The 25461-nt window shown below is 41.3% G+C and overlaps 1 protein-coding gene across 1 annotated transcript in view; it reads left to right on the top strand.

Annotated features, from left to right (window-relative positions):
* The window catches only part of RYR3 (ryanodine receptor 3), a 346270-nt gene that overhangs the window by 183051 nt on the left and 137758 nt on the right, over window positions 1-25461 (top strand). The window contains exons 36-41 of the mRNA XM_023527702.1: window positions 3818-3920; window positions 4719-4856; window positions 20159-20432; window positions 22030-22144; window positions 23709-23838; window positions 25003-25106. Coding sequence (XP_023383470.1) covers window positions 3818-3920; window positions 4719-4856; window positions 20159-20432; window positions 22030-22144; window positions 23709-23838; window positions 25003-25106 — 864 coding nt within the window. The remainder of the gene's footprint in view (window positions 1-3817; window positions 3921-4718; window positions 4857-20158; window positions 20433-22029; window positions 22145-23708; window positions 23839-25002; window positions 25107-25461) is intronic.

The following is a 25461-nucleotide window of genomic DNA, read 5'->3' as shown; positions in this document are numbered from 1 at the left end:
ATCTTGTGTAATAATAGTTTCCCTTTGTCCCGCTGCTCAGCTGTTCACGTATATGCTGCAGGGGCTGTTTGCCACAGCTCTTATGTGCTCAAAAAACAAGATAGATCTTTCATTGAAGAAATTCATTTTCTGTCTCGGAAACCAGATCTTTGGATCTTATCTATAGTTAATAATATAAGCAGCCTATTCATGAATCGTTGTCAATATGATTACTCCCTTTTTATATTAATTGCGCAACTGGGTCCAATTATTTCCCTAACCTATTTTATAGAACATAGATATTTATATTGGCTTAAAAAATGATCCACATATCTTGGCTTTTTAAAGAGTCACTGGAATGATACTGGCCTTGAAAAGAGCAGGCAAAACTTATCATCTCTTTGCTGGAGGCAAAATGAGAAGGCCCGTTAGATTGATGGGAATAGTTCATTTGTATTGTGCTAAGGAAAATGCAGTGAGCTTGAATTGCTCTTGAAGGCTTTACAAATGTTGTCAGGCTGCTTTTAGACTGGCAACAAGTCTGAACGTTTCCCATTTCACTGGGCAAATGTTAACTCATATTTGTGAATAACAGGAAGGCAGAAGATGTGATTATAACAAAGGTGATGGGTTCAGACCATGGCTCCCTTGCAGGCTCCTCCATCACTGGCTATGTGGTCTTAGGCACATGACCTCTCTGTGCCTCAGTTTCTTCACCACAAAATGCAGAAAACGTTTGTATCTCCCTCTCAGGGTTCTTGTGAGGACCCCATGAGATAATTCATTTAGATTGCTTAGCAGGATACCTGTCCTACAGTAAATATCCTGTAAATACTACGAGCTGTCATATGTTTAGTGTTAGAGGTGTTTCAATTGCCTCACACCATGTTCTATGGCCTTCTGTCAGTGACCCAGTAAATGGAGTTTACGTATGTTTTCTGGCATCTCCTTCACCCAGCCAGGACGGGGTTTGTCCATCTAGTTCTGTCCTCACGGACACAGCTCACAGCCCTAGCTCCAGGAAGGCCCATGCTGGCTCTCACCCTTTCTTTCCCCATTCTGCTTTTCTACCTTCTCTTCGACATCCCCAGGACCTGCCATCACTTCCTCTTTTGACCTTCTGAGCAATCTACTAAACAATCATTTGACTCATTTCAGAAGCTTGTAACTCAAGAAATTCTTCCCTAATGTATTAGACCAATGATTCTTGAGCAGACATCAGAATCACCACAAGGGCATAATAAAGCACAAATGGCTGGTCCTACCTCTAGGGTTTCTAAGTCAGTAGATCTAACGTGAGGCCCAAGAATTTGCATTTTTAGCCTGTTTCCAGGTGATACTGATGCTGCCAGTCTAGGAATGAAAAAGAAGGCTACTAACTGCTGTCAAACTCATCTGTTCCATATGCCACCTCTCCCAAAGTATTCATTTCTAGAAGAAACCTACCCATAAAGTTTTCTAAATAATTAAGAATTTAATATCAACAAAGCATATGGAGGATTTAGATCAATTTCAAGGGATAGCAATGCAAAATCACTTGGAAAGTAGGATGCATAAGAATTAGAAGTTTAACACAGTGATATAACTAGCTCATCCTTCTGTAACCTTTGAGAAGAAAATAGAGGTTTTCAGCTCTATATTCATAGAGTAGTCAGGGGGATAAAAAAAAAAAACATACTTGGGGGTTGTAAGTAACTACAAGAGTAGGTAAAACTAAGATTAATCCAATGGTTGTTGGCAAATTAGCCAAACATAGTTAAAAAGGCTTTCACTTTCAAAAGGGCTTCATTAAAGCATATGTGTGACCTATAGCAAAAAATTTGGCTCACTCCCCTTTTGATTTTATGTCCTGTAGGCTAGTGGGCCACTGCTTCCTAAGTGTTGCATTGAAGGGAAGATCTGTCAACAAAGAAATTAATTTTCTGACTGAAACCATATCTTTAGATCTTATTTTTATTCAGTAAACAACCTATCGATATATGTTATTGATATAATTACCACAATTAAACATGGTGGAACAGCTACAGATTACTTTTCCTACCTGTTTTATAAATATTATTTTATTACAAACTATACCGCTACCTACTTCCAAAAACTTATTTGCAGTAGAAGCTTTAACTTAGGATCTTCCTAACAATATTAGGTAATGCTCATAGTTTAGTAAAAAAAGATTGTAAGGTTTTGTTTTGTTTTTTTTTAACTAGAAAGCTAAACAGAAGGAGAAAATACCCTTTTGCCTGTTGCTTGGGTAACCCTGCCTGAGGCAGCATAATGGACACGATTACCTCTAGTTACTGCTTGATTCTCTCCAGAGAGTCACTAGCCTGGAGTCGTAGGTCTGTGGGAAGAATTCGGACATCCAGGAATCTGAGAAGTGAATGACAGCTTTATTTTTACCAACTTTTCTTTAATCTCTGATAGCATTTCTTTCAATTATTAAGGGAGGCAGCAAGCGTCTGACTTTGTCACCAACAGAAATTGCATGTTTTTTCATATCCTATTACAGTAGCTATAATACCTTGAAGTATCACTTACAGTCATCACTACTTCAGGATCACAGTGGATGGGAGACATGCCATCAGATCTTTTTGTCTGAGTTAATAAATACATGTTACCATATCACAGGTTTGTGGTTTATGATCTTGATAACTGGATTTCAACATAATTTTTCTCTTTGTAATCCCTTATATTTTATTTTATGTATTTAAAATATTAATCTGAGAAGGACTCCATGGGTTTCACTAGACTGTCAGTGGTCCATGGTGCAAAAGCAGTTAAGGATCCCTGAGACAAAACTACAATTAAAAAAAAGATGCTAGATCGACTGCAAAGCATGAAACCTACATATAAAAATTTTAAAAATCACATAAACAAAATTAAGAGCTCACTAAAACCTGGGAAATATATTTGGAATATATGTTATGAAGAGTTAATAGTCTAGAGATGTGCAAAGTACTTGCTGATTAATTTTAAAACGATAATGACCCAACAGAAAAATGGAGGAGGAACACGGATAGGATATTTATTAAATATGAAATAAAAATGGTCTCTATGTGTAGAAATGAAGTTCAGCCCCACCAATTAAATGCAAACTAAAGCAACAGGGATCTGACATTTTTCACCCATTAAATTGGAAAATATTTCAAAATGTGTTAACTCTTATTACCGTAATGGAGATGGCAAAGAAATACACACTTTTGTATAAATTTGGTAATGATACAAATCGTGAGCTTTCTGGAGGACAATTTGGCAGTTCATATTAAAAGCCATAAAAATGTGCAAACCTTTTGATCCACTCATTTTGCTTCTAGGAGTTTAGTCAAAGAAATGGTCAGAGAGGCGAACAAAAATTATGTAAAGAGAAATTAAAGCCAATCTTATAAGGATAAAAAATGAAAATAAAAATAATAGGTCATTAGTTTTACATAAATTGATAATTATCCATATGATGAAATGCAATGCACCTGTTAAAAATAAGGAAATAAATGCTCAAGATAAATTATTAAATGGAAAAATTGGGTTTCAAAAAAGTTTAAGGTATACTCTCAGTATGCATACATAAAGACTGGAAGATATTAATGTATTAACAGTGGTTATCTTTGGGTGGTAGGATCTCAGTAAATTTTCTTCTTTAGGTATTACCCAAATTTTATGCAATCTATAAATTACCTTTATAATCAGAAAAAAAGTGCAAACTACTTTTAATGTTGACCAATTTTACAAAAAAAAAAATTGAGTTACATAAAATTTGCCAAGAATGTTAGGTGTCTAAAGCAAGATCCCAGTTATTTGGACCAACATTGAGAACAAACTAGCCATTTTTCTTTGTCTCTCAAAGATTAACATGCTTCTTAACTTTCAACTGGGAGAGAACTGCCCCTGCCCAGACGAGATCCGGGAGGAGCTGTATGACTTCCACGAGGACCTTCTCACTCACTGCGGTGAGCTTCCTTCCAGGATACAGCTTTATGAAAGACAAGTCTGTTCCTGATTCCTTCATTAGCAGCTAGTGGGGAAAGGGGTGGGGGTGGGAGGCTGGGAAGTTTTTTTCTATTATAAAATTACAATACTAATTATTAAAGAAATGAATCTATCCAAACTACTTGAGTCATAGAAGATATAGGAAATAATCCTGGCATAATTCATGACTAAAATTTCTTCTACCTAGAAGAGACTTTGCTGAGATATGAGAAGGAACTGGGTCTCTGAAGAAGGAAAGAAAATAATTGATCCTTACCTAGACTTCATCCAATTTACTTAGATAGGTGGGATTCTGCTCCTAGCTGAGCAAATATTCCAATCTCTTTTCCTTTGCAGCTTTTGCAATGCTACAGCATTGTAACTCCTGCCCTTCAGAATTCTAAACCAGCAGTCCCTACTGTGATACACGTCTGCTGGTTTGAAGTGTCTCTTAACATTTGTGCTGCTTGTACATCAGTGTATTGAGTAACACGTTGGATAATAGATGGTCTTTTCATTGGAAATAACTCAGTGTTAACTCTTTCTCAAGACTCTAGAGCTTTTTGGGGTACAGATTGGAAAGAATTAAGTTTTGGGACTGAAATTACTCGCTGTTCTTTTACACAAGAAATCATCTTTTTAATAAAACTTGCCAAAAGACATTACATAGATAAATATTTAAAGTTCCAGAAGGGTGGGAAGCAGTTTTTATGTTCTATCAGGCCTCCAGTGTTTTCAGGTACTGTTCAAGATTTTCACTCTGTTCTGTGACTTGCTAGGAGTTCCCCTGGAGGGGGAGGAAGAAGAGGAAGAAGACAGCTCCTGGACTGGAAAACTCCGTGCCTTCTTATACAAAATCAGAGGCCCTCCCAAGCCAGAGAAAGAGCAGCCGACAGAGGAGGAAGAGAGATGCCCTAGTAAGTAACAGAGCCTTTCAATCGCAGTCTTCCCAGCATGGTGCTCTTCTAAGATTTAATTAAGAGAATTGGCTTTCTAACAAACACCTATTATAGAGATGGGCTGCTTAGCTTCAAAGCAAGCATCTAGGCATTTTGTCGTAATTGGTGGTAGTTATTGTTATGTATTTTGGGCTATGTTTTTCTTCTGATTTAAAGAATTGACTTTTAGAGTCTTTTGAAACCTAGTCTATTACTTGGTAGGTCTGCTCTTGTTGTCTGTCTAGTTAAAAAAGCCTAGAAACAGATTTCTGTTCTTGGTTTTATATTTCCATTGTCTTTCTCTTCTAACCATTGTTGTTTCTGTCATTTCTGCCTATTGCTTTGAAAATGGTCTCAATGAGGAAATAAAATAATAATAGGAGAGTGAAGGGAATAGGATGTGGAGTTTGATGGGGTTATTTTTGGGTTTGGGCTACAATTTTCATAATGTAGCATCCTAGAGGACTTGACATTTTATTTTTGTAACAATGCCAAATCTTGTCCAAATTCATTGCTTTAATCCTTATAGTACAGGTGACTCCTACCATTTGACTCATGTTGAAACAAGGTCATAATTTGTTCTACAGGGCAGTTTACTGTCCACAAACCACATTTCAAGAGCATAATCAGTCTGCTCTTTAGTATCAGATTCTGCAAATATTTCATTTGTCTAAAGAAGAAAGAACTTCTTCTTTATTCTTGCCTTTTATCTTACTGCCTGTTCCAATCCATCTTAGAATATACTTTCAAATCATGGACTAGAGCAATAGACTGTCAAGATATGATTGGTTTGTCTGAAAACACTACTTTGGGGTTCATATATCTTATTGCCCTTTATATTGACCTTCTATCTTTGTCAGAATATCTCTGAAGGAAAAGAATCCTCACCATTTATCAGCAGAAGTGTTGAAGCCTCTGGAAAGTGTGTGGGGTACTTGGTAGCAGTTGCGATGGTAATCCTTGATCAGTCCCATTCGTCATCATAGAAAGGGTAGGGTGGGTATTTTGTGAGGACGTGCCAGCAAGATTCGGAAGGCACCAAAAAAGTAGTTTAGACTCTTCTTGGGGTTCCTGCCAAAGCAGAACTAAAAATAGACTGAGCTGACCCGTATTACCTGCTGAGAGTCTATTTTGAAAGTGGATGTTTCTTCCTAATAGACTATGTCACGACTAGGTGTCCCCTAAGGTGACCATCTCATGTTAAGTAAATGGAGTCAGTCAGATGAAATCACCTGTTTCTGTGAAGTCTGCCTAATTCTAAGAGTGGTGCCCAGCCTCCAAGGATGGCAGTCATGAGCACTGTGACCTCAGGCATCAGGCAGAAAGACCATGTTCTGTCTGTTCTAGTAGGACATGCAACCTGAGAGACCACTCCAGGATGAGACGCCATGTCTTCACCCCATGCTGCTTCCCTTCCACAAGCAGAATTATGAGAGGTTCGAGGTTTGTGTCATATGTCTTCAATCCTGGAGTCCCAGAAATAGAAGGTAGTCAGGCATGTCTGGGTTTCAGCATATGAGTTCCCTGCCAGATATTCCAGAGACATAAAGCCCCTCACTCAGGGATGACATTTTAAGAGAAAATTTGGGGAATAGGTTTAATGAACATACCCTCAGAATTGTTTTTAACTTAATCAAATGGAGGCGATGTTTCTGGATAGGTAGCCAGTTGCAATAAAGGTGTCAAAATCCTTTACTGTATTGGAAACTTTGCCCATATTATTGCTTATCTGATTTCTCTTACCCTTGTACTTGATAAAATATTAAAAGTGTAGATAATGAGAATAGCATTCTGTAGTGAATTGACAGTTTACCAAATACTTCACATAAACAGCCCTCCATATCTTTGGGTTCTGCTTCTGTGGATGCAGCCAACTATGGATCAAAAATATTTTTTTTTTAAGTTACATTATTACCAATGTGTACTATGTAACTTGGCCTAAGATGGTTGTGGGGAACATAAACAGATATTTTTTCAATACAGTATAACCATTATTTACATAACATACACATTGTATTAGGTATTATAAATAATCTAAAGATGATTTAAAGTATATGGAAGGATGTATGTTAGGTTACATGCAAATACTATGCCAGTTTATAATAAAGGGCTTGAGTACCCAAGGATTGTGGTATCCACAGATACGGAGGTGCGACTTAGTATTAGTTTACTGCTTTTAGTTTTCTTTTACTCTTCTGTTGTGTTGTTGACAAAAATAGGACTGAGAAGAATTAAAGGATACTTTTATTTATTCTATTCACACTTACCTGGTTCCAGAAAAATTTCCAGGTAAGTGTGTAACGAAGATAAGTAAAGCTGTGATTTAATTCAGGTCGTTTGACTGATTCCACACTCTTTCCATTGTCTCATGAAGCTTGCCAAAGAATTTGTCAGCATATATATCAGGAGCCCCCAACATAAACATCACACACAGAATGGCTTTTTAAAACCATTATCTTATTATCTTGCTTACTTCATCTGTGCGGTGACTCACTAGTTGACTCGTTATATGTAGGAAATCTGAAACCAACAGAAGTCAACATTTTAACATCAAAAAGTCAGCCAACCCAAAGATCTAGACTCAGAATTTTCAGCACAGGTGATATAATTTCTCCTTTATGAGCAGTTGGTATTGGCCAGGTAACCTTAGCTTTTCTAGGAAACAGGAAGCAACAGGGTCCTGAAACTCATGAGAATCCTGCTAGTTGGCTTGGCATTACAGGGATTTGCCTAAACTAACTCCAAGCCATGTCGAAGATGAAAGCTGTTACTAGCTTATCAAAAGATTATATGATAATGAAGCGGTAAAATCTAATCGCATCAGCCCACCATACTAGGTCACACTTCATTTTCCTATTCCAGTCCAGTAAATTCCCTAGAAAATCTTTAGTCTCTTAATTCTAGGCCAGTATTTCTCACACACTACAGTTTAAGGAGGGTTGAATATAAATGAGTAGCCACTGAGTTATTCCTCTAGAAGTATCTATCACAGTACCTGGCACAAGGTAGGTCCTCAATATATGTTAGGTTTTTCTCACCCCTGGTTAGTCTGCGATAACCCAGATCTGGGTCAGACTTCCGATCTACAGAACTGAGAATTGTAAGACAGTAAATTTGTGTTGTTTTGTCAGTAAGTTCATGGTGACTTGTCACAGCAGCAAGAAAAAGAAACTAACAGATATTAACTACAAAAAGTGAACTCTAGGTGTTAGACACATTATAAAGGTAGGCAACCAGTCAGCAGTGTGAGGAAAAGGAAGGTGTTATAGATGATCTTTATGGATCCTTATAAGATGGGCAATTGTGGTAAGAGACATCGAGAGGAGGGGCAGAGTCCTACTTTTATTTAGCTCCTGAGAAGTTGCAAGATTTTTCACCCCTAGTCTCATTCACCTGGATAGCCTTGCATAGCAGACAAAACAGGCATCATTAGTCCTCACTCGGAGACAAGGAAATAGGGAACCTGCAGCCTTAAGCAACTGGCCCTCAAGGATGGCAAAGCAGGGATCAGAACTCATTCTGATGATGCTCTGGCTCCCAGTCCAGTGCTTCTCAACAATAGATACATATCAGATATTCTGTATCTGTTTAATCAGACTATGTCAGGCTTGCCCTTTTGTACCCTGTATTTTAGTGATGGAGAAGAGAGCTTGATTGGCGAGGGAGAGAGAACCTAACATTTACTGGGCACCTACCTTGTGCCAGGTGCTATGCTAGATGCTTCACATTCCCGTATCTGATTTTATCTTCATAGCAAACAGCCAGATACAGTGGCAGCCAGGTTCCCATTTTTCCCACCAGGCAACTAAGTCTGAGAGATACAAAATAATTTGGACAAGTTTCTTGCAGTAAGTAAGAAAGAGGCCAAGAATGGAATCCTGGTCCATGTCCAGGACCCCAGGTCCAGAATACTCTGCAGGGACACCTGGGAGGGGGCTGGAGGGGAGAAGGAAGAAGACAGCGAAGTATATCAAGGATGTGTGGCCAGTTGCTTGCCTCATAATCAGTTTATTCTCCACACTGAATAGACATAGAAACTAAAATAAAAACAATTCAGTTACTTTCTCAGCAGAGTAAAAACAGAGACCTCGGTCCCCTGAGTCCTTTGCTGTCCCATCTCTGCTCCATCTTCATTTCAGGGACTTCCCTCCCTAACACATCAACGACATTATCTGTTCTCTCTCTGCTCTTTTCTCTATTGTCATCATCAGTCATTTAATTGCCTGAATGTTTTCGAGAAAGCGATTATGAGGCTGGTTGACTGATTTCAAAAACAACAGGCTAATTATGTCCATATGATGGATGAGACTCCAGGGGGCCACAGAGCTGGACTGGCAGAACCGACAGCAAACACCGAGGCGCAGTTTCGCTGACCCTCTGCAGGGCTGCTGCTGCTGACAGCGATGGGGTATCTGGCAGCTGGAGAAACAGTTCTGGGGTAGGACTGGGAGCAGTCCAGGGAGCATCTTGGTTTCACACTGTCTCCACCCTCCCAGGTAGGGAGGCTCTAGTCAAGGCAGAAAACTACTGAGGGGGAGGGGTATTTAGAAACAGATGTAGCAGAAATATCCAACTGCCATATAACTGTCCACACAGAGCCAGCCCTGAGAGCTAAGCTCAAGGGCAGCCAGGCCAGCCTGACTGGGGAGACTCGTGGGGTCCTCGCCAGTTGTAGATCAAGGTGGGAGACTCCGTCCCAATGCTGCGTCTCTTGTACAGCCCTCACCTCCTTGTGGCCTCAGGAACCTTGGTCTTTTTCTTAAACTGAAGTGAGTTTTTTGCCTAATGAAAAAATAATGAAAAATAAAGTGAGAATTAATCTAATAATGACCATCATTGCTGAGGAAACTCGGTTCCTGCCACATCTGTCTTTTCTATTCTTACATGGTGGTTGTGAGGGTTAAGTCATAGTTGAGGGGCAGTGTTTAACACAGGGTCTGACATGTAGAAAGCTCTTAGTAAACATTGGCTACTCTTATTGTAATGAGAAGTGGAATGTTCTGGCCTGCAGTTTGAATTTTTACCCTTATTCCCAGCCACCGAAGCCAGTAGAAAAGGAAACGAGTGTACACATCCAAAAATTAAATATAGAGCTGGGATGAATGAGAGCTGGGGGCTTTCTTAGATGTTTGGCTGCTTGCTGCAGAGCGTGGGGCGGGCCCTGCACCATCACATGCCTCTTGGGGTCTGATAGTGCCTGTTTATTGGGCCCTGATGACAGTCATGAACAGAGCATACTTTCATGTCATCCAGGAGCAATGCTCCGTGTTGTCTTCCCAGGCTTTTCTTTTTAGGTTTTTGAAGCCTTGTAACCTTGTTCTCAGTGATTCTGACAGCATTCTTATTCTACTGAAATGAGGCAAAAGTGGTACTGACTGTGTGGCCTGGGCCAGAGAGGCTCTCGGGAAAGCACAGAGAAATTAGTGTGATGTATTTCCAAGTCCCCTTGGAGTCAATGGCTTTAATTGTCTCCCTGACCTTCCATGCTGAGAAGTAGTAGGTATTTTTGGCCACTTTGTAAAGCAGACCGGACTTGCAGCCCAGAGGAAGCTCTGGGGTACAGAGAGCAGGAGGCACGAGACCTTCCCCCAGTAAATCTTCCCAACTAACTCTAAAGGCTGTGGTGCCATCTGACCCCTATCATAGGAAGGGTCCTTCATCAGCTGGCAGTCAGGGTAGTCACCAAAAAGGCCGTCAAGCTGCCACAGCACATCTCCATGTAAGTGATGAGTGGTGTGTGGTGATGCTTTGATAATGGCCACTTACCCACTGTGGTCAGTAACCACTAGAATTTTAAGATCTTACTCCTCAGTCTCAGATCTTACTATTAGTAAAAGCAAGCTGGATAATGCCAAGATAGGGCTGGTTGGCATTAAAATGTGGTGGTGAAATTCTTGGTGCTCATCAACTAAACCCAATGAAGCCACCATAGGCATTCATTTTCTATTTTAACAAATTAGTACAATTTTTTTCAAGAGCTGTATGGGTCAGATAGATATAGAATCCTAGCATATTAAGTCACAATTGACTTGACTTCATGGAAGTCGATAGAGACACAGAGAGGTAAAATAACTTTACTAAGGTCACACAGCCAGAGCTGGAACAAAGTCCTTAGCTAGCACTCTTGTCACTGCACCATCCTACATCCATTTTCTTCAACATGAATTTGAAATTGCCAATTTCATTTTACTGATGAAGAAATCGATGCTCTGGGAAAGAGAATAATCTGCCAAGATCAGACTAAGTTAGCAAAAGAGCGAAAGCTTTATGATTTTCAGGATTTATTTCTGAATCCATTTCACAGTTTATTAAGAGAGCATCTAGACAGTATAACAGAAATTTAAAGTATTAATAGAGATAACTATTTTTTCTGAATTTTATGACGTCGTTGAAAGCCTCTCTAAAATGATGAAGTAGATGGGTTCAGACTCCAGCAGCGGTTTGAGTCCTAGCTCTGCTGTTTACTAATTGTGATGTTAGGCAAGGATTTAATAAAATAATGCTCAGTTTAATGTTCAGTACTTACAAGTTTGTGTACCTCTCAACTTCTGAAGTGAATACACAAAGTATAGGTCATAAGAACTTCATCTCCACATTCATCATTTCAGATACTTGCAGCAGAAAAGGAAAAAAAAACAACTCAGAGCAGCTGATAAGAAATTTCACTGACTGGCCTACGTGGAAGTTTAGAGACAGAGCCAACCACCGGATTGAGTTAATCCCGTGGCTCTGCTCACTCTCCCCACCATCCTCTTGCTCCATGTTTCAGCTTCACCTTCAGGCTGGCAGCAAGATGGTGGCTACAGTTCTGGGCCTCACATCCATGCCCTACAGTGTCTAAGGAAAAAGTGAGAAAGTTTCTTCCCGCCCTGGTATTCGTGAAGCAAGGATCCTGAGATCACCTTTGATTGCAGAACTTGATCACAGGTCAAATCATGAACCAATGAGTAAGACTAGAAAATAAAATGCTGACTTAAGTCAACAGAGCCCACTTTTGGAGTGGGGTTGCATCAGCTTTCACCAAGGATCACAGGCCACAAGGGAGAGCGGTGGATATCTCTGCAATTCAGGATTCTGTTAAGAAGGAAGAAGGGACAAATGAATGCTGGATATGTAGTCAGGAATATTCATTATGCCATGACAGTCATCATCTTCGGCATCTTTCGTGTACTCAATGGTTAGCATTGAAATGTAAGCCGTTCTCGCCCTTCATGTTCAGAGGGAGAGTAGAGGCCAGAGCTGTGTCCTGGGAACTGCGGAATTTGCTCTCCGTGCCCTGTGTACGTTACCTAATTGGCCAGAGCAGTTCTGCAGTAGGTGGTTTCTGCCTTTAGTGTCTTGGTTTGGCAAGAGCTCTGGGTTGGATCCCAGCAGACCTCAGGAGCGGCAATGCTCTTTCACTTCAGTGCTTCGGGAAAAATTAGAACTGGATCTCTCTCAGGTCCTGGCTACTGTGGGTACGTTCATAGCAGCTTGCTCACTGAGACCCTCAAGTCTGACTTATGACTTTGGAAAAGGAGTCAAGTATCCTCAACCCAGGGCTTTCTATCAGTGGTAGTATCATAGCTCCCCATTGCTGCTGTAACAAATTACCACAAACTTGGTGGCTTTAAAACAACACAAACTTGTTATCACCCTGTTCTGAAGGTCACAAATCTAAAAAGGATTAGTAGCATTGCATTTCCTTCTGGAGGCTCTAGGGGAGAATCCATTTCTTGCCTTTCCCAGCTTTTAAAGGCCTCCTGTGTTTTTTCACTAGTGGCCCCTTCCAGTAATTGTATCAGTCCAGCCTCTGCCTCTGTCATCATATGTTCTTCTCTGGCTCTTATCCTCCTGCCTCCCTCTTATAAGGCCCTTGTGATTAGTTTAGCCCATCCGGATAATCCAGGACAATCTGCCTAACTCGACATCTTTAACTCAATCACATATGCAGAGTGCCTTTTGCCACATTAGACTTCCTAGTATTCACAGGTTCTGAGAATTATGAGGTGAACATCTTTGGGGAGGGCCATTACTCAGCCTCCCAAAGGGAGGAAGAAAGCAGAGGTCAAAATACACTTGTTTTTTTTTTTCCACTTGAAAATCATCTACCACCTGTTGTTGCCTCGAGAGCATTTACAGCATACCACAAGCTGACCTTACAATCGCCTAGAATTTAAAAATAAGTGTATGTAATTTAGATGCACACAATTTTTTTTTCCAATTGTGTGAGCATTGTGAATTGCTTTCCAAGTTTAAGCTAAGTACAGTGCAGTTTTGTGTGTTCCCTTTCCTCAATGACATCAGACTTTTTCTTCCAAACTGACCCAGATTTAAGAGCACACTCACAAAAATGTAACACCAACATAGGTTTTGGAACCTGTGAACTACAGAGATTTGCTTTGCCAGCAGCCAACATCTGCTCTTTGATAATAAGCATGCACTCCATTGCATAATGGACACTTGGACTCTGATCTAAATTTAGAGATGAAAAGAAAAGACTTCAGACCCTTGTAGCCTAAAAATTTAAACCTATACTATGAGAGTAAATGACCTTTCTTTTATTGTAGTTGGCACTGCAATGCTGGTAATTTGACTATTTAAAAAAGTTGTACCAAATATTGTGGGTAATGCTAGAGAATTTTCTTTTAAGTTTCACAGAACAGTGGGCTTGGGTTCTAAGGTCCAATATCAGGTCACTGAACGGCAAGTGTAAGAAAGTAAATAACTTAACAATAAATCATACCTGGGCTCCCAAACTGATGTACTAGGGCTAACTCTGAAGACACTCATCCTTTCTTCTTCTGTGGAATGTCTGACTTACCCAGAAATTATATAATGAAGTAGCATTTTTCTTTTAAAGTGTCTTTCAGGCATCAAGCCTTCATAAACCATACAAGGCCTTAGAAATGTTTTCATTCTGCGTTAGCCCAAGCAATCATTTAAAATGCAGTTTCTAGATCATATATTTGATATAATTGCCTAAATGCAACTCTCCCTAATTACACTAATTGCAGAAGTGGCGTGAGCTAGAATGTTAATAATAACTTCATAAATGAAGTCATTTATCGTTTCCACGGAGGCCACGTGCACATGATTAGCTTCCCTAAGGCATCATTCTATCTCATAGGGTTTATTTTATAGCTCAGCAGAAAACAAGTATTTGGTTACACAGATTTCTTTCTTTCTTTTTCCTTTTTGAAAAGAACACTGTAGCTTTTTAAAAAATTCCATGAGCTGAACCATCTAGTGCAACGGTCCCTAACCTTTTTGGCACCAGGGACCGGTGCTCCTATGAGAATCTAATGCCTGATGATCTGAGATGGAGCTGAGGTGGTGATGCTAGCGCTGGGGAGTGGCTGCACATACTGATGAAACTTCTTCACTTGCTGGCTGCTCACCTCCTGCTGTGCGGCCTGGTTCCTAACAGGTCATGGATCAGTACCAGTCTGTGGTCTGAGGGTTGGGAAACCCTGATCTAGTGCACTCAACAAGGTCGTCTTGAAACAGGTAAATCAGTGGGTAAATATCCTATAGTCGTAACAAAGATTGTGGAAGCAACTTCATTACATGTCGTAGAGGTTCTAAGTGGAGTATGTGGCGGGGGGCACAGAGTGAGTGAAAGAGAGCAGGAGGGGAGGGAGATGGGGCCATACATTATGGAAATGGAAGATTTAAGCTTTCTGCCTCACCCTTACCCTTCTCCTTTTTTAGTCGTTGAAGGGCAGCATTTCCAAAGATGAACTTAGGGAGGCAACAGAAATGAACTCATTATTTAGCTGTAACTGTTTTTAATGTTTGTATCTCTCTTTGGTTAAGAAGGAGGTTCAAATTTATCTTGAAAATTGACTTCCTTTGCTGTTGAAACATCTACTAAAATTGGCAGCATTTCCTCACTGATACCAGAAAAAAAATAAAAGTATATACAACAGGGACCGTGCGGTGAGCCATCTCTCAAGGGAAAATGGCATTCCAAATTAGTCATAGCAAAGGATGTTTTTTTCCCATCGGATCATTTCATCCATCCCTTGGCAGGCTCCTCTTCACTTCATGATTGAGCTTTTCCTTCCCTGCTTCTTTAGTCTCCATGTAATGGGGACCTATTCTAGAAATAGGAAGAACTTTAAATAAGAGACCCATTGAGTAAAAAAAATAAGAGAGGAAGGTCTTACCATATTTCTTCTGAATGTAAATATTACTATAAATTTGCACTTTCTAATGATTTATTCCCTAAAAATCTTGGAAAACAGTTTTGCTCATTATTTTTTATGCTGTATTTCTCATTAAATGCTGCACATGTATATATTTAGTTTCTCCAACTAGGCTGCTGTGGGTAATAATCATGTCTTGAAATCGTTTCGTATAAGGTGCTTAACTCAATGTTGGGCACGTAACAGAAAACACCTTTCAGTTAATAAGCTCATTTAGGAGGTAACTCAGTAAGATGAAGACAGGCAGAAACTTGAGGGTGAGATCTGTGCTGAGGCCTAGACATACACGGACTCGAGAGCAAAGCCTTTTGTAGTTGACAGCCCTGGTTTCCCATGTGAATCGAAGGGTCAGCTAATGTCAGTGGCAAGTAATTCTGTAAACCTGACCCTACCCCAGCCTGTAGCTCACCTTTCCTCTGTGCACCCTACTGCACTGGCACCAGAGCAGACTAAAGAAGGCCACCCAGCCTCTGTGTAGAAGATACCCAGCTCCCTCCTTTCTCTGAAAATGACTTATCTTAAACCCAAATTGAAGACAGAAGCACGTAGGGCCCTTCAGGCTGGCGGGAAGCACTTTGGGAGTGAACGGATAATGACTGGGACCCTTGCTGACTGCTCGGATTCCATTTTCAGGATGATGATTCTTTAATCTTCTCTTATTTCTCGGTGTGAGATGTCTTACTCTTCTTATACTCACTTATGGGCTACCTTCCCTCCAGAAGCAGAGAAAGCTTCTTCAGCTGCAGCTTTCATGATCTAGGTCTCAGCTGCTTGATTGGAGTCACACAGGCTAATGGAACAGGGTTTCATCTTAGCTAGAGGAAAAGCTTCGCCTTTCATTCACGGCCATCACTCCCATGTCAGCCCTTTCGTGCACATTAGTGGTTCCCAAACTTTTTGGTCTTGAGACCCTTTCACACTCTTAATAATTATTGAAGATCCCAAAAGCTTTAGTTTATGTGGATTATATCTATCAATATTACCGAAGTAGAATTTAAAACAAATTTTAAAACAATTTTTAATTCATTTTAAAATGATAAAAGCCATTATGTTCCATAAATAACATACTTTTGTGAAAAACAACTAAATTTCTCAGTACAAAAAAAAAAAAGGATGAGAAGAGTGGCATTGTTTTACATTTTTATAAATCTCTTAATGTCTGACTTAATAGAGGATAGCTGGACTCCTATGCTTGGTTAAAAAACAGGAATAAAATTGGCCACAAACAGATATATAGTTAGAAGAGTATTTTAATTGCTTTTTCAGATAATTAAAAACTCTTCTTTAATACTACATGAAAACTCAACAAGTAGTAGTTTCTCACAAGTTAATTGCCATGTGGAATCTGAAACCATATTAAAGCAATTTTTATATATATAAAATTTGGGTTCTATAAAAATCCATTGGTCTGTTTTGCATATTGAATGGACCTTTGAATGTTTTTGTAACCCCGTGAATTTAAAATAATTAGGAAATTGTTGCCTCACCAAGTTATGCAGAACTTCCAGAAGTTGACATATTTAATTATAAAATGTCTTTTAAATCATATTTGTTAATATAAACAATTTAATAAGAACGTCTTTATTGGGAAGCTGTCAAACTCACAATGGCAGATAAACATTTTCCAAAATTCTGGTTTTCACTTGAAACAGCTCAAATAGGGCAACAGATACTATCAGTTGTTTTCTTTGAAGTGGCAGGCTTCCTTTTTTTCATTTTTAAGAAAATACCTGTCAGTTTCCCAAGTCTGATTAACTATAGTTTGTCTGTGATTCTTTTAATTAAAAATGTTATTCCATGAAAAATCACCTAGGTTAGCTCACAGCTCAATCACACCAGTGCCGTTCCTCAAGAAAGCCACTGCCCTTTGACATACAGCAGGAGTGTTTTAAGCATATGTCCCATTTCATCACACAGGATATTAGACAGATGTATACTTAAGAGTTTATTATTAACAAAATCCATAAAGTTTACATTTCATTGAGGACATTTTTATGTGAAAACCGGGCATTTTCCTGGGGATGTGGCAGTGAAGACTGGAGTTCGGTGCTGCCGACTTGATTCACACCAAGGCACCAGCAGTTGTACCCACCCTTGCTTTTGCACCATTGATGCAGCCATCAACACAGTGGGTAAAGGCAAATGCCATCTTAGCATTGCTATGAAAATACATTTGACCTTGAGAACTTCCTAACGGATCTTGGGGACCCCAAGGGTCTGTGAACCACACTTTTTATAATTACTGATATAGATAGTTAAGAGTTAACTTTTATAAAGCCCACAGTATGTGCCAGACGTGGTTATATGCATTGATTATGTTAATCCTCGGATCTACAGATATACAGAGAGCCTACTACCTTCTAGAACATGTGTTCTTTTTAACCTCTTGGCCCTGGTACATTTATGCTGCTCTGCCTCTGGTTCATGGGAGCTAATTAAAATCTGAGGAATTTTCAGTAGCATGGCTACCTAGGGGTATAAAGCTCTATTTCCTGAGTTTCAGAAGTGTTTAGATAATTATAAATTCATCGATTCAGCCTGGGTTTGCTTGGTGGGAGCTAGGACTCTAGCATATGTCAGGCCACAAAATACTCTGTGCTTTTCAGGGCTCATGAGAATGTTTCTTCCCCTTCTCCACAATTTTCTTCTCATTTCTTTCTTATTCTTTCTCTCATTTTTTGAACCTCAGTCTCACATTTGGAAACCTTGATCATCAAGAAGGACCTTAAATGTCATGCCTCCCATCGAATTACGTCTGTCCATTGATGACACCAATAACCCAACGATGATGAGTCTTGCTTTTTCTGTCACAGTCTCGGGGTCACATTTTTTTTTAACACAGCCTTAGCTTGGTCACACACATATTTATTTATTTCATTTTCTTATTCTTACCTTGAAGGCCAGCCTGGACAAAGAACCTATGGGGCGTTTCCTGCTCCATCCTTTCAGGCTAAAGGGCTGTTTCCCTTCCCATTTGCCCTCAAGTGAGGTGTTTTGCTGTAAATGTTCCATTCTCTAGACTCTGAATGTTGATTGGGATTTTTAAGTCATTGTGAGGTTAACAGCTCACCCAAATCCCGAATTAATCAGAAAGCCAGGTTAAGGAAAAGCTAATATTCACTTGGTTTCATTGTGACTCTGTAAAATTCCCTGTTAAGAAGAGGATGGACTTGGAGCTGATTAACAGTTCTGACTTTTGCTTTTTAAGCGTGGCGGGGACTGTGACAGCATGCATTTTTTGCTGAGAATTTGCTTGTTAGTGGTGAGAACTTTAACTCTTTCGGCCCAAAATACAGGCTAAAGAGGGAATTGTACTTACAGGACTATAAAAACTTACATTGGGTCCAAGAGTGTCTGTTTCTGTCTTGGTTTTATTTTTTTACTGTGAGTAGTAACTAAGAGAAACAGGATCTTTTACATTTGGCTACTGAGGAAACAGGTTCCTGAGAGGAACCCAGTCTGGCCCATAAATACCTTCCCCCCTCCACCCCCAGAGGGTTCAAATATTATCTAACCTAACAGCTTTTAGTCATCAGTCCTTGCCTAGTGGGATCTCTTAGGAACATCTTTTAACTGTGCTTCTCTCTGCCTTCAGTATCCTTTTTTTAAGTTTTTCAGCTTCTGACTCTTGTCTGAACCTAAAATACCCACAGGGTTGATAGACACAGCAGTAAGTTAAATGAATTCTTTACATCGAGATCTCTTCTGGAGCTCTATTTTTATATCCTTATGATGAGCCAAGACTGTATTCAGAGCAGACATCTGCCATCTAGTATATGGAGGTAGAAAACTAGATTATTAGAGATGGCACAGGCTACCGAAAGCACCCATCTGAGGTTATTCCCAGTCCTTTCACTGATGGACTGCGTGACCTTCATCATCCCCTGAGCACCGCCTTTATCACCAGGTCTGAATTAAGGATCTTGACGCCATCCATACTTTGCAGGAATGCGATAGGCAGAGCCAGACTTGGATGCAATTACTATTTAAGAGCAGTTTTTCTCACCTCTGTCATGGTACCTTCCAGAAGTGTGTATGGCACGGGGAGGGGTGAGCAGTGCCTTTCCAGCCCTTCTGACAGGGTCCCCTTCTACTTTGTCATCCTGCTCTGACTTCCCACTCCCTTCTGATCATTCTTTCACGCCAGTGCCCATCAGCCCCTTTTTAGGGCCATTTAGTCTAACCTCTGAATGTCCCACAACTGGTACATGTCCCACTTTAGCGATCTTTCCTTTACCTATACAGCCAGTGATATTTCTCTGCAATCAGTCTGAGCCCTGAGAAATTCTGAATTCAAAGTCACACTGGTTTTTCTCTCCCGGTGCTTGTGAAAGTTTTTCATGATGCAGTGTCTGCTGACTCCTACCAGAGATCCGGTTAACACAGTTCACTATGCGATGGTCAGATTGCCAACTACAAAGCCTTTAGACCTGATAGAGTATTAGTAGTTGACTTCACTCCATCTCCCAATGAACGTATTTTTTGTTTATGTCATTTAAAATAATCTTTTATGATTCTCAAATCAACAGCATGGCCTAAGCAGTTCGTAGATTCTAGTATCTTTTAAATACTTGGAGATAGTACGTACAGTAGAGAAATTCCAGCGCTTAATGTTATTTTTCTCTAAAGAAGCAGCATTCAGTGACTTCACCCACCCGGAATTGGTCACTCTGTGCTGTCTCCCACAGCACTTGCACATACTCTTGTTTTAGTATTCATTACATGGTGTTATAAAGATAAAATTCGGTTTTTATAAAATCAGTATGAAAATGTAAACTTCTGGCCTGCGAGCACGCTGAAGGCAAGAACAGTGTCTTTTGGGTCTTCTGTTTCCCACATCTATTCAAACGTTATCAAAATCAAAATAGAATATTTAGTACCGTCAATTGAAAATTGAGATATTCTTTTCCTGTGGTATGGCTCACGTATGTGTCTTTTGATAACATAGTCTACTTCTCTGCACGCTATATCTCATCCTTAAAAAGAATAATTTTTTAACCTTGACCAACTAATGATGGGTCTGATCATTAAATGAAGTAGCTGAGGTGCCTGGGACGGCCACGGTCCTGATCCTTCCTGTTGTTTTTCTAGCCACGCTGAAGGAGCTCATCTCCCAGACGATGATTCGCTGGGCCCAAGAGGACCAGATCCAGGACGCAGAGCTGGTCCGGATGATGTTCACGCTCCTCCGGAGGCAGTACGACAGCGTCGGGGAGCTGCTGCGGGCGCTGCGCAAGACCTACAGCATCAGCCAGGCCTCTGTGAGCGACACCATCGGCCTGCTGGCTGCCCTCGGCCAGATTCGCTGCCTCCTCAGTGTCAGGATGGGCAAGGAAGAGGAGCTGCTTATGATCAATGGGCTGGGGTAGGTCACCCATAGTTCAGTGCAAGTCTGTCAGAAGAGCTTCAGGTGGGAAAACTGGTATAAGCTTGCTGTCTGGATGGTCCAGAATCAAATCATGCACAGTCTTCGTGTGCCCCCTCCTGTGGGCCCTCCTTGTGGGAGGACATCCTTGCCCCAGCAGTCACATTTGATAAACTGAGAGACCAGACTACCTGCTAATCAGGGTAAAGGGCCATTACCAGAAGAAGTAGGGAGGAGTCTTGGAGAAAAACTTGAATTTAACTTGAATCTAGATAGCTTCAGGGAAGCAGTGAAAAAGAATCCAGGGAAAGGACCCGTGTGTTCAACCTAACAAGAGAGAAAACTTTTGAGCACTTCCATATTTGACCGGAAGCCTTCTGAGACTTCCCTCTGAAGAATTACTGCCCGCTTCCTTCCTTCTCTCAGCGCTGTCCTAGGGAGTCGTTTTTGTCACTTCTGAGACACCTTGACCCACAATAATAGCTTGTGTCTCTTCCTTAGAAGCCATATTGTCAAAAGAGAGCATTTTTAGATGTCAGAAAGATTTCTTTTAATTATATATCGAAGCACTTCCATTTTTCAGATGAGAAAACCGAGGCTCCAAAAGGTTCAGTGACCAGCCCACGATTCTACTTATTGAAAATAAAGAACTGTAACTGCAGCCTTCCTGCTGCTCAATGTTCCATCCCAGCACCCTTGAGCCAGCAAACTAGATGAGCATCTACTGCCAAGGCTCAGATAGGGACCTTGAGAATACCCAGGCGGGGCGGCGGGGGATGCACACATTCCTCCAATTCATTTCCAAAGGGAATCTTCTAATAGAAACGAAGAGACTTTTAGGGGAAGAGAAAAAAGCTACCGACCTCTTCTCTCCCTCAGCCCTCTCAGTAGACATAGCAGCAGTGATACCTGGTGGTGTCTTCTCTTAACAGCTAGAACACTTAGGGGCAGGTGCATGGTGGGGGGTGGGGAGGGGAGGGGTGGAGAGTAACCACACTGCCAGGCTTCTTCACACAGCCCAGTCACAGGCATCCTCTGTCATTGGATTTGCCTGCAGCTTTATTTCGTGAGTCTGAGAATCAGCTTTATTTGTGAAACTGGGTGACTTAAAAACATAATTCTGTTTTCATTTTGTTGATAATTTCACTGGTTTTTGAGGACCGCTGTCCCAAAACATCATTGGTACCTAATATACAATTGTCTTAAGGGTATAGCACCATCACTTAGAAAACTGAAGTCCCTCGAGACATTGATACAAGGACAAGTGAGGAAAAAAAAATAGAAGACCCTGAGTACCTGGAGGAAGAAGAATCCGGTGATTTAGGCTGTCTTAAAACTATTACAAGTAAAAGTACCTGGGGCAACTGTTTAATATGTCATTAAAAGGAAATGTTTCAAAGAGAAAGCAAGTGCTTAGTAGAAATAAGAGCACAGAATATTCCTATGAGCGTTCCGACTGACCTTGTGCTTTATTATCTTTTCAGCCTGTCACATTTTACACAGTTAGCATGTGTGTGCATTTGTGCGTTCTCATTCTTGAATTTTCATTGCATTGAAATAAGGGAGTGCTGAAGTCTCTCTCTGATCCTTACCCTAGAGACATAATGAACAACAAGGTGTTCTACCAGCACCCCAACCTCATGCGAGTCCTCGGCATGCACGAGACAGTGATGGAGGTGATGGTGAACGTGTTGGGTGCGGAGAAATCCCAGGTAATGCTGCAGGGAGAATTTAGACAGAACTTGACCCCTGAGCAGGATCTCAGGTGACTTGTTTACCACCACATGGCTGATGTCCATTGCCTCAGTTACTTTTCCTGGGCTGCGGGGAGGGAGGGTTTTGCACCATGGCAGGAAGGAGCCAAGAGATGGGACGACACCACTGAACAGTATCCAGCCAGTGTAAGAGCTTCAACTCTGGAAGATTGGAGGCTTTTCTCACTCTTTCCACTGAACTGTTCAGCGGTGACGTTTACCATACTCTGCAGCCCTGCTCCTTCCCAGGTGGAATTCCTCTGAGGGGCTCCACTTAAGAGCATGGTGTGTTTTGTGCTATGTCAGGAGAAGGCTGTTTTAAAGGAGAATGAGGTCTTAATAATCATCCTGGCGGAGTTCTCTCGGGAGTGTGCGTTTTTCCCCTGTGAGCCACACTCCCGACAGTGTCCTTGCAAGCCCTCCCCCAGCCTGCCCCATAAGGAGCCTGCCCTCGGTGGGTGGGGGTGGGGAGCTCCTGCTGGCAAGAGCAAAGGAGTGGGGCCCAACCTGGCATTTACCCCAGCTTGTCCAGGGTCCTCCTCAGAGTTAGCCAGCTTCTGAAGGCAGTAGATGGGGTATGGTTTCCCGTGTTGGAAATTCCAGAGTGCCAGAGTCCTAGGAAAGCAGTTCCACCAGCTTTGACAGGTGGGGGTGAGAAGGAAGAACAGAAGCCAAGCTCCCATTCCTCCTCACTTGATTTCTTCTCTCTTGGGAAAGTGGACTCTCTCCATAAGAGCCCTGAGCCCATGTCTGGATACCTCAGCAAGCAAATAGACCGTAGGTGTCAGAACTCTGTTTATTCGAGCACCTTTCATGATTCTAACAGAGGAAATCAGGGCTTTCTAGGATTCTGAGCAAGGTGACACTGACACCATTTATTGAGCATTATTGGATCAAAAATAAGACATGGCCAGGCCCTGGAGATGCTAATTACTTTGTTAAGCAGAGAAGCCAAACACAGAGAACGGTAATAAAAGGTATCATCTCGGTGCTCAATTATATGCATCAGATTGCAAGCACTATAGGGACCCATGGGAGAGCAGTTATCAAGGACAGAAGTAATTGGGAAAGGCTCACAGTCTTGAGGCTTCCACACCCGCAGGGGCCAGCCTTTACCCGGGGGGCTCAAGTCTGATACAGTGCTGGGCCTTATTTGTCTATGGTGATCCACCTCCCTTCTGAAATTTTCCAACAGAGTTCTGTCCACTCCCTTCCTATTTAGAAACAATAGTCTGGTGTAGGGTCATGCAGTTTCACATGACATCTGAGGCTGACTGAGATTCTTGTTTGACACCTATTTCCTTGGAAAGAAAGATGTTCTAGGAACTATAATTAGCTCTCAGTAGCCTCTTAGGTGTACACTCTCTCTCCTGTGAATTAGTCTTGGAACAAACTGAAGGTAAGGAGAAAATATGTTTTTCCAAACCTTTCACAGCTTGCAGGAGTTCAGTTCTTTGAATGACTTTCCAGAAAGACTCGACAATAGATTCTTTTCCTTGATACTCCCTACTTCTCCCTACAGATTGCTTTTCCAAAGATGGTTGCTAGCTGTTGCCGCTTCCTTTGCTATTTCTGTCGAATTAGCCGGCAAAATCAGAAGGCCATGTTTGAGCATCTAAGTTACCTGCTGGAGAACAGCAGTGTTGGTCTAGGTATGTCATGTTATCACTAACACATTTGAGTTCGGAGGTGACACTCCCCCTACTGACCACTTAGGGGGTAAAAAGAAAGAAGCCACCACATGAATGCTATAGGATTTTTAAATACAAAAAAGAACCCCTGGGTGATCTACAAACAAGTAAATAATACCACGACTCTGCTCTCCAGCCTAAGTAGAGATGTTGCTACCAGCCCACACCGATTACAGATTTGTGTTGGCATAGTCACACAACTTTACCTTCTCTCTCTTGAGACCAGGGGCTCATGGTTTATAAAATGCTGCTTGAAATTACAGGTAAAGTGTGGGGACATGGTTCTTCCCGGCCAACTGAGCTGACCAAGGGAGCATTGCTGAGATCAAAGTCATGGGTCCACTCTCTTCTTCGCAGGCTGGGTGCAGGCTGCATGCCTGTCCCATCAGCCAACCAGCCAGTGCTTTCCATAGCTGCAAGGTGGACTTGCCAAAAGCAGCTGTGGATAAAAACAGTGTAAATCCATCACCAGAAAGAAGAGCAACACAATGCATATGCCTTACTCATTGTTATGAATGTGAAACAAATGAATTTGTGGAAGATGCAAATACATAACATCTGCATGTGAAATCTGAAATCTCAGGTTTCCTATTTATACAATGCAACTTCAGGCTACCAATCTTTTTGTAAAAATGCCACCTGAAGTTTTTTTTATTTCCAGCCTAAGAACTAGACAAAGGAAAACCAAAGAGAACAGTGGTGACCTGATGAGCTAATGTTGTTCGAGCCTATTTTTAAATTCTAGGTGGTGGCCCAGAAACAGCCAGCTCATTTGAATTTAGTTATTCAAGTGATATCTGAGTCTTTGGAGCAATCATCAAACGAGGGCCCCAAGAAGTTTCAGGTTAGAACAGCACTTGAAAGTATGTGGTCCCAGCTGATCCTGTGAACTGATTTTCTAACTTAATCCATATTCACAATCAGCAATGAGTGTGGGGAAGAAGAATAGCAAATAGAACTGTTGTTCTTAAATTGGGCTAGCAGTCCCCTCAGAGAACAGCAGCATGACCCAGTTCTGCTGTGTTTGCTGCCCTCTCCTGGCCAGTTGTGTGCACTGCAATCTCAGCTCAGCGAGGGATGGTCTCTCTGCCCCTTTCTCGCTCCTTCTTATTCCTCCTCCTACAGCCTCCCCGTCGATGAGGGGTTCCACTCCACTGGATGTGGCAGCTTCCTCCGTGATGGACAACAACGAGTTAGCGCTGGGCTTAGAGGAACCAGACCTCGAGAAGGTAACTGGTCCTGGGAGGCACTGTGCTTGCTCTTTCCTGCCTATAGTGCAGCCAAGCCAAGCAGATGCAGACCAAAGGCTGGGCTTCCATCAGAACCTCTTCCACATACTGTGGAAATGTGGTAGAATGTAAGTAACTGGCAGCCACACGGTAATTAGAGCATCTTCTGTGGGTATGTAGACGTGTGTGTACGTGGAAGCCCAGCCTCACTGTTCTACGTGGAACACCACCAGACACTTGTGGATTCCTAGTAAGTTCCAGGTCATTGAATTTATAAGTTCACGTACTAAAAAAAGACATAAGACAGAAAACTGTATAATCAATATAAAGGTAAAGAATGCCTACACATGTCTTA

Source organism: Pteropus vampyrus, unplaced genomic scaffold (genome assembly GCF_000151845.1).
Source record: "Pteropus vampyrus isolate Shadow unplaced genomic scaffold, Pvam_2.0 Scaffold19, whole genome shotgun sequence".
Classification (NCBI taxonomy): Eukaryota; Metazoa; Chordata; class Mammalia; order Chiroptera; family Pteropodidae; genus Pteropus; species Pteropus vampyrus.
The sequence above is the reverse complement of the archived record's forward strand: the minus strand, read 5'-3'. Positions and strand labels throughout refer to the sequence as shown.